This window comes from Brienomyrus brachyistius, chromosome 2 (assembly GCF_023856365.1).
Source record: "Brienomyrus brachyistius isolate T26 chromosome 2, BBRACH_0.4, whole genome shotgun sequence".
In the NCBI taxonomy this organism is placed as follows: Eukaryota; Metazoa; Chordata; class Actinopteri; order Osteoglossiformes; family Mormyridae; genus Brienomyrus; species Brienomyrus brachyistius.
The window spans coordinates 3,005,418-3,018,987 of record NC_064534.1 but is presented as its reverse complement, the minus strand read 5'-3'; the positions used below and the strand labels follow the sequence as shown (position 1 = coordinate 3,018,987).

The window sequence follows — 13,570 nt, the reverse complement described above, 5'->3', positions numbered from 1 at the left end:
GACAAAAGACGTTTCGGCTGGGGGGGGGCTTGCTCCATTACCTGCAAGGTCTTCCTTTGAGGACACCAGGCGAGGAGAGCTGCTCCCAGGTTCAATCTTCAGGGACAGCCTGCAACAGAGAGATAAGGCCTCAGAACGGTGAAGCAGGAGCTACATGGAGATGGAGAGTAGAAGGTGGCCCCCCGGTGGCCATCGTGTTAATGACCAGTCATACAAACACATACACACACTTCTAGCCACCATGAAAAAGCAGATATGAATGTAAATGGTAAGACACACTACACATTAGCTGGGGGCGGGGTTTGGCATCAAAGTAATACTCTCTGGAGACTTGCACAGGCAAGACCAATAGGATTCATCATTGAATACAGCATTTACTGATCAGCAAGTCATGTAGTATGGACTCCTCTTCTTTACAATGCTTACATATTTTCTGTTGAATGATCTTTGATTCACTAAGCGAGTCTGGCAGAAAGTCTGTCGCACATGCATCACAGACGGCAGCAGCTTGGTGATTTAAAGCCAAACAGCCATTTTCCTTACCGAGGAATTACATTGATGAATAAACACAAAGATGAAAGACTAAGAAATCGTCAGGTACATAGATGTGACAGACATAAACATTACTGCAGATGTTCTGGTCCAGGAAGTACAAATCCAGGCCAGGTTATGTTTCAACAGAACCAGTTGAGTGCTCTGTGAAAGTAACTCTTTATACTGAACTGGTTGGGTGTAACAAAACCTTGGTCTGGATTTGTACTTTCCGGACTTGAACTTTCCAGCTCTGTATTACGGACAGAGATAAGCACACAGACAGACACATGCCTATATAACTGTTTGTAAACTGATAAAAACATAAATACACATCAGAAGGTTTCAGAAGGCTGTACGAGTAAAGGAACCATCCATGGAAGGACCACATGGAGTTATGAAGTACATTCCATTTCCGGAAAGCGGACGAGGGTTTCTGAACAAATGATGGATTAAGTAATTTCCTAGACCGGCTGAAATAACGTACTCAGATTTGGAGAATTACAACCACATGCAGAGGAGGGCACACAGCAGACAGGCAAACGTGTCCGAGACACGGTACAGGCGCTTCAGGGTCGGTGTTCCAACCTCCTTCAGACTCTCTGTTATCCTGACCAGAGCTACGAAAGGGTTCCGCCTTATGCCATGCTTCCGAATATTCTTAACGAAGCACGGGAAGACGCCTGGGAAGTGATGCCCTATAATTTGTTTTGATCCTTATAAAACAGTTTCGTTTCCAGATCATCGGATATGTCCTGATGCACAGTGCCCCCTCTTGGCAGAGACAGAGCTTCTTTCCAGAAGTTACTGTAGGTCTGTGGAAAATGGGCTATGGAGGGGGCCAGTGAAACACTCTTTTTCCACCCTAATTACAGTGAAAAGTCTTATTATGGCCATCATTCTGCTGGAAAATGGGCTTGCACAGTAGTGGCCTAATGACCCTTATAGAAAAGGCAGTGCTGGTGTTTTGAAAGGAAAGCCCCCCCACCCGCTCCCCAGGCTGGATACTACAAGCGTCCCACTGTCCCTCTGCAATTCTGTCTGCAGCAGCACTAATACGGACAGAAAAGCTTTATTAGTGAGGATGCGATTTTCACTTATGAATAACTAAAAATAAAACACCAATGGGTGTCCCAATACAGGGTGTCCCAATACAGGGTGTCCCAATACAGGATGTCCCAATACAGGATGTCCCAAAAAGCCTTAGTGGAGTTTAAGCTCTAATAACTTACAAAGTATAAATGTACAAGCTTACAAAAAACAACATCGGACAGTCGATTTTTTAATGAATTTCTCAGGTAACCTGACAAATTTGTCGACACTTTTTGTGGTGGTGGTGGGGGGGGGGGGGGTCACGTGAAAACTGTTGTGGACGCATCGTAACTTGTTTCTCAGTGTGGTTCTAAGGTTGGGATCACAAAACCAATCCATTCAGTCACCAAGCAGCAGCTGATTAAGCCTTTGAAAAAATTCAAAAATTGCCCCATCTACTGGACAGCGATTATGTTGCAATGCAATAACAAAAAATTAGCAATTTAAGAAAATAAACTTTCTAAAGTTTTTTGTATATTTGTAGAATTTATGCTTTGGAAGTTATTATAGTTTTAAAAATCGTGCAAAAACGGCACTTATACTGTTGGGGACACTGTACTGTTAACATTTCTCTGCATGAACATTATGAAAGTTTAGATGTCAGCTCTCAAATCAATGAGTATAATAATATAAAATACACATATACACACATACACATATGTCTGTGTGTGATATATATATATATATATATATATATATGTTTTTACAGTCAATGCAAATCATGTGCGAATAAGGACTGTCTGCAGCAAGCTGTCTGAGGGTTAATTCAGGCGAATTCGCTTGGGCTACAAAAGCCTATAGTTAGTGCAGGAACAGAAACTGAGAGCTGAGGAACAGCACAGCCCCCCCTGGAGGAATCCAGAGAAATGGCAGACGGGTGGGTGGGACCAGCAGCCAAGCAGCCTCCTCCCAAGTCAGGAGACCAGCAGTGTGGCACCAGATGAATGTTTCCCGTAATGGAGCGACGTGTGCAAATCGGGCCGCCTTTTATGAAACCTTCTGAACACCACAAGCACACCATAAAGTCCACGCTCTCCTCCAGCGTGGCTTACAGCTTTTGTTCGGGAATCTGACAGTAACTACCCAAGTGCTACTAGACACTAATTAGCATCTGCAAGCAATTTCAGCCAATTGGTGAATCACTTCCAACATGCATTAAACTGTAAATGAAACAGTTTCAAGTAACTTCCACTCTTAGTGAGTTATCCAAGGCCTGTAATGCATTAACGTATCTCCAGCATCTTAAACTGCCTGAAAAACAATTTTGGAGAAGCACTTAACTGTTATGGCGGCTCAAACTTCATCCAACAGAAATAATACGGGTAGCTCTCAAAGCTCTCATTCCACACCGATGCTGCACTGCGGCACCATCCTGTCTGAGCACCAGCACCTGGTCTGGGAGACGCACCATGCAGGTCTACGAGCCATGCACAGAGTGGTGCGTCCAGCTGATGTGACGTCTGGAAGATGCAGACCACCCACAGGAAGTGGTGCAAAGAAAAATGAAAATAATAAAAGACCCCACCTACCCCAAACAACAGCCTATCCTCGCTCCTCGGCCTAAACTGAGAGACGGAGAACAAGTTTATACCATCAGATTGTCCATATACGGCTCCCAAAGCTAACACCTCACTTACCTAACGGGGACCCCCATAGCTAACATGCCACTTATCGAACGGGGACCCCCATAGCTAACATGCCACTTATCGAACGGGGACCCCCATAGCTAAGACAGGGACTCCTAGAGCTAACACACGCACTACTATAACTAAGAGAAAAAAAGAGCTAACAAATAAAATAAGCAGCTAACAGCAAAATAAGCAGCAAGTGCAATTTTACATTCAGATTCTTTTCAAAAGATGAATCCTCAAAATCACACGCCTGCACAAAGTCCAGCTCACCCAACAGCTGGTTTAGGTGAGATGGCATCATTGCGACACCCTGTCGGCCAGAGCCGTGGGTCACACATTCCAGCTCGAAGCCTGCGAGATCTCAGAGCCGTGGGTCACACATTCCAGATCTCAGAGCCATGCCTGCAGGCAAATTCCAACAGGAAGCTCCTTCCTCCAGAAGGAAATGACATGTCATGCCACCTCATTCCCTTTGCTCAACTCCTTTTTCCAGAAGCTTCTAATAGTGATTCATTGTTTTAGGCACTATGTTTCACTACGACCGCCAGACACCTCCTTATGTCCTTCAGATGAAATGGGGGGGGCAAAAGCTCGGGAGGAAGAGCTCCAGTGACAAGATTCCGGTTCATTCTGGAAAGGTGCCCTTCCACACATAGGGGCCTCAGGGCACATGGAATATGTACTTTCCACTGTGAAAGTGGAAAAAAACAGCGACGACATCATTTCCGCCAGTGTAATGGAGCGATACAGGTCAATTCTATCTGCATGAGGATCTCACTATTTAATAAACAACTGAGGGTGCTCTCAACCAGTCCCTTCACTTAGGACACTCTCCACAGGCACAGCAATAGAAGCCCGATTAGGGATCCCACAGAGCTAAATCAATCGTCATCTGTAAACGGGAGCAGACTTCTTTCCCTAGTGCCATTTAAAATGTCAATCGACCACTTTGAAGTCCCTGTTCATGTACGTCAACCAAACGAAACGCTAATGATTGAGAACAAAAGCATTTTAGGACCCATGAGGTGAGATTAAATAATATCTCCGTGTTTGTGGTCTCTTTGTATAGACAGAGTTGCTTGGGCCTATTTTACTGAATCTCCATTCAACAACTAAGGAGCTGTAAGACGCCCTGGTCAGTCTTTTGACCATAATTACATGATTGTGTTCTAGTCAATCACACAATCTAAAGAAAAGTCAGCAGCCAGTTGAGTGAAGCTATCAGATAATTCACACCTACCACCAGAATGCTATACTCTGACGTGTCCTGCCCGCTGAGGGCCCACTGAAATGCTATCGAAGCCGGTGATTCCTATTGTCGAGGATCGGATAGCTGGGGTGTCCTTGTCGCATGGCTTGTTCAAAAAGCGCTTGCTTTCGTTCGATCACCCAATTCCTCCTCGGACTCGGAGATGCCAACAAGCCGATATCCGGCAAAACGCAGTCACCTCTGGAACAAGTGAGTTAATTGGAAAGAGGCTGTCAAGTGTCTGGGCCTCGTGCCACTCTTTACGTCTTTCTGAATTGATGTGGAGAAGGCAGATGAAAAACACACGCCACGCAGCCGGCTGGCCGCCCAGCAGAGCCAGTTAAACACATCGTTATGTTGGAAAGCCCCGCCCCCCGGTAAGGGTCGTAAGTTTAAGTGGGAGAGGTGGTGTGACATCATGGCTAATTACTGGAAATTTTAAATGTGATGACAAAGGCGAAAGAAAATGTTTTGCAGAAGAGGAGAATTACTTCATTTTCAAACAGGCTTGAACGCCAAGGGTGAGTAAATGGCGCGAGTACGATCGCGCCTCCGTTCCGTTACAGTCTGACCTCACCATCTGCTTCAGGTCTCGCAAAATTGCGGCATGCTTGGCCAATGTAGACAAAGCTTTTCTCACAATATGAAACACACACATACAGAGGATAATGCATGTTATAGCGTTTTAGCATCAGAAAATGTTACATAAATGCTTTACAAACCAAATCTACGGGGGACTTCAAATAGGTATCTCTGTCTCGCTCTTTGTCTTGACTTTAACAATGAAGGATGCCTGGTTTATACGGAATGTTGTAGCATTTAGTGATTAAGGACATGGACCCATTACTTAGCCGGTGACTGGTTTGGATTGTAGGACAGGTCTCCGCCCCAGCAGACCAGAATAAGTATCTGCAGATGCAGATCTAAGGCCGTGAGCCTCAAAGCAAGACAGCTAATCAACATTAAAATTCTTCTGAGCTGCACTTGTCACAGAACTAAGTTGCAGAAGTAAGTGCTGACCTCAGCACGCTATCATACCCTGGTAAATTAATACATATAGTATATTACATATCTAGGAGTCTTAAAAAAGAAAAAAAAAAATGAATTTATCGGACATTATCACAAGCCCCAAGCCCAGGGTGTTCTGGTGAAAAAACAGCACCCAGTGTGGGTCCGAAACAAGCGGGGATGCCAAGACTCCCAGCAAGACTGCCTGGGCTTTTGGGGTTTGTTACATTAGGCTCTGTGTCTATTAAAACTTTCAGTGAGGCACACAGGCCTCATGGCAGCCCCTGAGAGCATCTAGCCTCCGTCGGACCTCAAATCCGGCTCCTTTTCTGCAGAAGGCCGTTACACTCAATATGAAGGAAGGAGAACACGTCTGGGCGCGGCATTTAAGGTGATTTGGATCATTTGGCACTGGCCCTGAGCATGTGCTGGACAGTGATTCGTGGACACAAACTTCTGATGCGCTTTGAGTGGGACGGGAAGCATCTTTCAAAACCATTATTCCTTTGGAAAGCGAAAAACAAGCAGGAAAACAAGGTATCCTAGGTGACAGCTGGCCGCGTCCCACAGTATGTTTTGCGGAATGCGAGCCTGTGTTTCGTTATCGCTGCCTGCACATTTGTAGACCAGGCTGCGTTAATCCGAAACGGACACGGTGTTTGTGAACAATCTGCCAACATCCTGCCTCAAGGCTTGGTTCCGTCTGGGGCCATTTGTGATCAGCGTTGCCAACTTCCAAAAAAAAAATGATTAAAAGCAGTTTTTTTGTTTGTTAATGGCGTAACCGTATAGCAGAACACATGCTGTCATTCTGGAACAGAAAAACCAGAAGGGAATGAGCCCAGGACCCAACTGGGATCCAGTGGTGAGCTCACACTGGATGAAAAGCACACTGTGAAAGGTATCTGCCTCCATGAAGGAGCCTTTCCTTTAAGACTAATAACGTGTCTTAGCATGTATGTGTGTGCATATATATATATATATCTGTCTGTCTGTCTGTCTGTCTGTCTGTCTGGCTGGCTGGCTGGCTGGCTGGCTGGCTGGCTGGCTGGCTGGCTGGAACATAGTATTGTCATTGAGGTTATGTGTGACAGCATCCATCCATCCCTCCATCCCTATCTTTTTCCATCCATTGATCAATCCATGAATGCATGTATGTAATAGGATGTATCCCATCCAAGGTGCCCCTGCCGTGCTCTCAGTGCTTCCTGGGACAAACCTTAGGCTCATGGTGACCCAGAACTGGATAAGTAGCACAGCAGATAGATGGATATGGAAATGACAGAGAAATGAGAGGAAATGACAGAGAAATGAGAGGAAATGACAGAGAAATGAGAGGAAATGAGGAGTCTTTCAGGAGGCCGAGCACGGATAGTTGGGACGCATTTACACCAGTGTGGTGACTCACTCTGGGGGTAAGGTCACTGTGGGCCTGGCTTTTCTCTGCTGTGAAAAGCTCCCCCAAGCAAGCGGGCAGATATTAATAAAGGCGGAGTAATAAGCGACAGCACTGACCGGCGCTTTGGAGTCAGAGACGAGGCCAGCTCTGAGAGCTCTAGCACAAGCAGGACGTGTGCGGGAAAGCCATCCGCACTGGCAGTCCTCACGGGCGCAAGCCGCGATTACACCCCTCTGGCGCACTGCAGTCCTCACGGGCGCAAGCCGCGATTACACCCCTCTGGCGCACTGGCAGTCCTCACGGGCGCAAGCCGCGATTACACCCCTCTGGCGCACTGGCAGTCCTCACGGGCGCAAGCCGCGATTACACCCCTCTGCGCACTGGCAGTCCTCACGGACGCAAGCGTGATTACACCCCTCTGCACACTGGCAGTCCTCACGGGCGCAAGCTGCAATTACACCCCTCTGCGCACTGGCAGTCCTCACGGGCGCAAGCCGCGATTACACCCCTCTGCGCACTGGCAGTCCTCACGGGCGCAAGCCGCGATTACACCCCTCTGGCGCACTGGCAGACACTGTCAGACCCATCAAGGCATCGATTCCACCCGTGCAACAAATGCGAGAAGTTTATTCTGACTGACAGAAATACTGCATTATATCTGACGAATGTTGCCGCCCCCCTTGGTCGAGCGTCGTAGCAGAAGTGTCAGAGCTGCATCCCGGCCGTGCGGATTCCACTTCCTGTTGATTAGACACCCCAGCCCCCCCACCCCCAGCAGGGAGCGCACACAGCCCAGGAGAGACGGCTCAGGCTTACTTGTAGTTATCGTCCTCCACGAACTTCTGGAGCTCTTCGATGTAGCGGACAGACATCAGGTACTTCTGTACGTGAGGCAGCGTCCCCAGGTGATCTATGATGGGACACAGCAGGGTAAGAGGTCTGTCCAGGTCCCTCTAATTAATCCCTGTCACCTAGGAGATGCTAACGAATTCATAAGCATTACACTCACTGCTGCCCACCCCCCCCCCCCCCCCCCCCCCCCCCCGAGATACTCTGAGATTCGTCTGTGCATCGCGTGACACTTAGTTATTTAAAATATAAACATGTCCCTCTAAGGGAGGATGGGAAGAAAATACCATGAAATGACAAGAGCACTTGTTAGATGCTGTGACAAACATGTGGATTCAGTTTCCATAACGACAGTACAGATGTGGAGAAGCAGCAGAGGCTGCAGGGGGGCCCACGAGAGAAAGAGGGGTTCCTGTCCAGGGGACACTGCACCACTTTGGAAGTTCTCTCTACTCCAGGAGGTACTAACCATAACTGCAGGACATCTGCAGGTCAGAGAAGACCCGCAGGAGGTTGTTCATCTGATTGGTCCTCTGCTCCGTCTCTATGATGCTGTCGGAGGCGGGGTAGGCGGAGTCTATGTAGATCATGTCAAAGAGGTAGATCCCTGCAGAAAGAAGGGAGGGGATAGGTGTTTTCGGAGACCACTCGTCTAAAAGACGTGGGGTTCGTGGATAAGAATAGATTTCTCTATTTACCCATCGGACATAATCTGAACGAGCAGAGACCAATGTGGGCTTCCGAGTAGCACAAGATAATGGGGAAACATACAGTGAATCCTGAGATATCTGGCTGCTGTGCTTAAGCCGCTGCCTGTCACTGCAGCACGGACGGCGTCGGGAAAACCACTGCAGTGCCCCTATGGGTATGAGCTGTCCAGAAAGTCACGCATGAATCTTACATTCCCCAGAGAATTCCCGCTGGTTTAATAATCACTGCCAAGGCAATAAGTACCACAGAAATCTGCAGTGGATATTATTTGTTTTAAGATAAACATTTTTATGATGTGTGAGGAAGATGCTTGTGCTTCACATCATGACCACTTACTCCAAGGAGAGGAAATCCAAAGCACAACACGCAAGGATGTAGTCCACATAAATTAATTTAGGCCACAGGCAGAACATGATTTCCTACAGAAAAAAAACCACTTTCAAATTGTTTTAATCGTGGTGCCATGACTGCTGAGATTCATACTGCCCCCATTGTCTCTGCCATTTCTCCTTCATCTGCTCCAGCCAGTCAATATTTCCTTCTACGTCTAGCACACGATTTATTTGATGGCCATATCCATGCTGGCGGCCCAAAGCTATCCATACCTGGGGGCGGGGGCACATGCAGAACCTACTCATACACTAAAGAAATCATTAAATAAAGCCAGACTGGGACAGGAACAATTTTTCTCAATGCGTGTACTTTTACGTTCACACCTGTACGCAAATCTTCCATTTCCATTGACCAAATCCAATACGGAAGAACAGAAGGTACAGAGGAAATTAAAAATCCCTCGATGTTGTTCTTGCCCCCCCAACCCCCCCCCAAATGTTAAGGCTACGTCGGTTGCATCCTCAACAAACAAGACCAATCCCATTATTCATTGAACCCCAAGTTCGTTTCTGGGAGGTTACCAAAACCGATGTTTGTGTTGCCGGTATTGAGAAAAATCCTCAGAGGTGTGAAGGATTACCAGCTGTAATATGGAAGGGGGGCGGGGGGGGGCGCGGGGGGGGCACAGCAGAAGACGCATGGATGATGCTCCACAATCAGGTTCTTTTCTTCTTGAGGCTCGATCTGGAATATGATGTGAATCAGAACAGCCGCAGCTCTGCCTACCCCTTCAGATTTCTTAGGGTGCAGCGGACCCCACACCAGGCAAAGACTAAGGGGTGAAGGGGCTAGTCCCCTACCGTGCCTGGGCTGTACCATACACTGTAACCAGGGGAGCTGGGGGAATGGCTATCAACAATATTTAATTTGGCTTCACTCATATGAAATTTTGCTCCACCCCCGATATCAAACTGTCTCCTATGCCTTTGACTGTGGCCAAAGGCATAGCTCTCATTGCAGCACATGGTAGAAGAAAAAGGAAAAACTAACAACTAACCAACTAACTAACTAACTAAACACACTCACTCACTCACTCGACTTTGATGAATAGATTGTGCTGAAATCTGAATACGACTCAGGGTGTGTCCATTAGGAAACTCTTCTAAAACACTAAATAGTCTGCTTTCAAAAACAATATATCATTGTTTCAGGCGCAACATTTGGTTATTTGTTTGACGCAGCTTTTCCGTAGCTTTGTGAGCTGGGCTGTTGGAATCTGATTTACCTTCCAGTCTAGCGTGAAACTGAACACGTGGTGAAATGTGTTCATAAAATCATGTTTCAAAATGAATGTCAAAAAAATAAACAAAATGGCCTTGAACAGAAAATCCGCTTTCGCCGGTGTACATGGCACTACAAGGACTTTCCAACACGATGAATACAGAACCCTGGGGAGGTTCTGGGACGTCAAAACAGCCCACAAATCAGTTTTACAATTTAACCGCAAACAGCGTAATGAACTAATTTAAATATTTTACAAAATCGTCTGAAAAACCCAGCAGATCGACACCATAAATACGCACAGTAGCTGAAGCTTCCGGAAAGTGTTCCGCTTACACAACACTGTTAAGCACATGTGACAAATGTGTTAATAGAATGCAGTTCAGAGGTTTGAAAATTTGTGACAAACATAATTTAGGTTAGGAACTGAAATTCTGGGGCAGCAGAGACCTAAATGAGCCCCAGAGATCTAAGGGAGGCTAATTCTGTCACAGTTACTGTTCCCAAGGCAGCAGAACAAACAGGCTGCTACTCATCAGGGCCGCCCGCCCGCGCGCTGCAGCTCATCTCAGGGCCGCCCGCCCGCCTGTGCCCTGCAGCTCATCTCAGGGCCGCCCGCCCGCGTGCTGCAGCTCATCTCAGGGCCGCCCGCCCGCCTGCGCCCTGCAGCTCATCTCAGAGCCGCCCGCCCGGCTGCGCCCTGCAGCTCATCTCAGAGCCGCCCGCCCGCGTGCTGCAGCTCATCTCAGGGCCGCCCGCCCGCCTGCGCCCTGCAGCTCATCTCAGAGCCACCCGCCCGCCTGCGCCCTGCAGCTCATCTCAGAGCCACCCGCCCGCCTGCGCCCTGCAGCTCATCTCAGAGCCACCCGCCCGCATGCTGCAACTCATCTCAGGGCCACCCGCCCGCGCGCTGCAGCTCATCTTAGGGCCGCCGCCCGCCCGCGCGCTGCAGCTCATCTCAGGGCCGCCCGCCCGCGTGCTGCAGCTCATCTCAGGGCCGCCCGCCCGCGTGCTGCAGCTCATCTCAGGGCCGCCCGCCCGCCTGTGCCCTGCAGCTCATCTCAGGGCCGCCCGCCCGCGCCCTGCAGCTCATCTCAGAGCCGCCCGCCCGCACCCTGCAGCTCATCTCAGGGGCCGCCCGCCCGCCGCGCTGCAGCTCATCTCAGGGCCGCCCGCCAGCCCGCCCGCGTGCTGCAACTCATCTCAGGACCGCCCCGCCCGCGTGCTGCAGCTCATCTCAGGGCCGCCCGCCCGCCTGCGCCCTGCAGCTCATCTCAGAGCCGCCCGCCCGCCTGCGCCCTGCAGCTCATCTCAGGGCCGCCCGCCCGCCTGCGCCCTGCAGCTCATCTCAGGGCCGCCCGCCCGCCTGCGCCCTGCAGCTCATCTCAGGGCCGCCCGCCCGCGCCCTGCAGCTCATCTCAGGGCCGCCCGCCCGCGTGCTGCAGCTCATCTCAGGGCCGCCCGCCCGCCCGCGCGCTGCAGCTCATCTCAGGGCCGCCCGCCCGCCTGCGCCCTGCAGCTCATCTCAGAGCCGCCCGCCCGCGTGCTGCAGCTCATCTCAGGGCCGCCCGCCCGCCTGCGCCCTGCAGCTCATCTCAGGGCCGCCCGCCCGCCTGCGCCCTGCAGCTCATCTCAGAGCCGCCCGCCCGTGTGCTGCAACTCATCTCAGGGCCACCCGCCCGCGCGCTGCAGCTCATCTCAGGGCCGCCCGCCCGCCTGCGCCCTGCAGCTCATCTCAGGGCCGCCCGCGTGCTGCAACTCATCTCAGGACCGCCCGCCTGCGCCCTGCAGCTCATCTCAGGGCCGCCCGCCCGCCTGCGCCCTGCAGCTCATCTCAGAGCTGCCCGCCCGCCTGCGCCCTGCAGCTCATCTCAGGGCCGCCCGCCCGCGTGCTGCAACTCATCTCAGGGCCGCCCGCCCGCCTGCGCCCTGCAGCTCATCTCAGAGCCGCCCACCCGCGTGCTGCAACTCATCTCAGGGCCGCCCGCCCGCCTCTGCCCTGCAGCTCATCTCAGAGCCGCCCGCCCGCGTGCTGCAGCTCATCTCAGGGCCGCCCGCCCGCCTGCGCCCTGCAGCTCATCTCAGAGCCGCCCCGCCCGCATGCTGCAACTCAGGGCCACCTGCCCGCGCGCTGCAGCTCATCTCAGGACCGCCCGCCTGCGCCCTGCAGCTCATCTCAGGGCCGCCCGCCCGCCTGCGCCCTGCAGCTCATCTCAGGGCCGCCCGCCCGCCTGCGCCCTGCAGCTCATCTCAGGGCCGCCCGCCCGCCTGCGCCCTGCAGCTCATCTCAGGGCCGCCCGCCCGCCTGCGCCCTGCAGCTCATCTCAGAGCCGCCCGCCCGCATGCTGCAACTCAGGGCCACCTGCCCGCGCGCTGCAGCTCATCTCAGGACCGCCCGCCTGCGCCCTGCAGCTCATCTCAGGGCCGCCCGCCCGCCTGCGCCCTGCAGCTCATCTCAGGGCCGCCCGCCCGCCTGCGCCCTGCAGCTCATCTCAGGGCCGCCCGCCCGCCTGCGCCCTGCAGCTCATCTCAGGGCCGCCCGCCCGCCTGCGTGCTGCATCTCATCTCAGGGCCGCCCGCCCGCCTGCGCCCTGCAGCTCATCTCAGGGCCGCCCGCGTGCTGCAGCTCATCTCAGGGCCGCCCGCCCGCCTGCGCCCTGCAGCTCATCTCAGAGCCGCCCGCCCGCATGCTGCAACTCAGGGCCACCTGCCCGCGCGCTGCAGCTCATCTCAGGACCGCCCGCCTGCGCCCTGCAGCTCATCTCAGGGCCGCCCGCCCGCCTGCGCCCTGCAGCTCATCTCAGGGCCGCCCGCCCGCCTGCGCCCTGCAGCTCATCTCAGGGCCGCCCGCCCGCCTGCGCCCTGCAGCTCATCTCAGGGCCGCCCGCCCGCCTGCGCCCTGCAGCTCATCTCAGGGCCGCCCGCCCGCCTGCGCCCTGCAGCTCATCTCAGGGCCGCCCGCCCGCCTGCGCCCTGCAGCTCATCTCAGGGCCGCCCGCCCGCCTGCGTGCTGCATCTCATCTCAGGGCCGCCCGCCCGCCTGCGCCCTGCAGCTCATCTCAGGGCCGCCCGCGTGCTGCAGCTCATCTCAGGGCCGCCCGCCCGCCTGCGCCCTGCAGCTCATCTCAGAGCCGCCCGCCCGCATGCTGCAACTCAGGGCCACCTGCCCGCGCGCTGCAGCTCATCTCAGGACCGCCCGCCTGCGCCCTGCAGCTCATCTCAGGGCCGCCCGCCCGCCTGCGCCCTGCAGCTCATCTCAGGGCCGCCCGCCCGCCTGCGCCCTGCAGCTCATCTCAGGGCCGCCCGCCCGCCTGCGCCCTGCAGCTCATCTCAGGGCCGCCCGCCCGCCTGCGTGCTGCATCTCATCTCAGGGCCGCCCGCCCGCCTGCGCCCTGCAGCTCATCTCAGGGCCGCCCGCGTGCTGCAGCTCATCTCAGGGCCGCCTGCCCACCTGCACGCTGCAGCTCATCTCAGGGCTGCCCGCCT

General features: G+C 53.0%; 1 protein-coding gene across 3 annotated transcripts in view; it reads right to left on the bottom strand.

Annotated features, from left to right (window-relative positions):
* ralgps1 (Ral GEF with PH domain and SH3 binding motif 1) overlaps positions 1–13,570 on the bottom strand; it is a 123,778-nt gene that overhangs the window by 13,739 nt on the left and 96,469 nt on the right. For all 3 annotated transcript variants that reach the window (XM_048984798.1, XM_048984799.1, XM_048984800.1), the window contains 3 exons: positions 8,229–8,366; positions 7,727–7,820; positions 42–109 (listed from right to left, as the gene is read on the bottom strand). In XM_048984798.1, the coding sequence (XP_048840755.1) occupies positions 42–109; positions 7,727–7,820; positions 8,229–8,366 (300 nt within the window). The remainder of the gene's footprint in view (positions 1–41; positions 110–7,726; positions 7,821–8,228; positions 8,367–13,570) is intronic.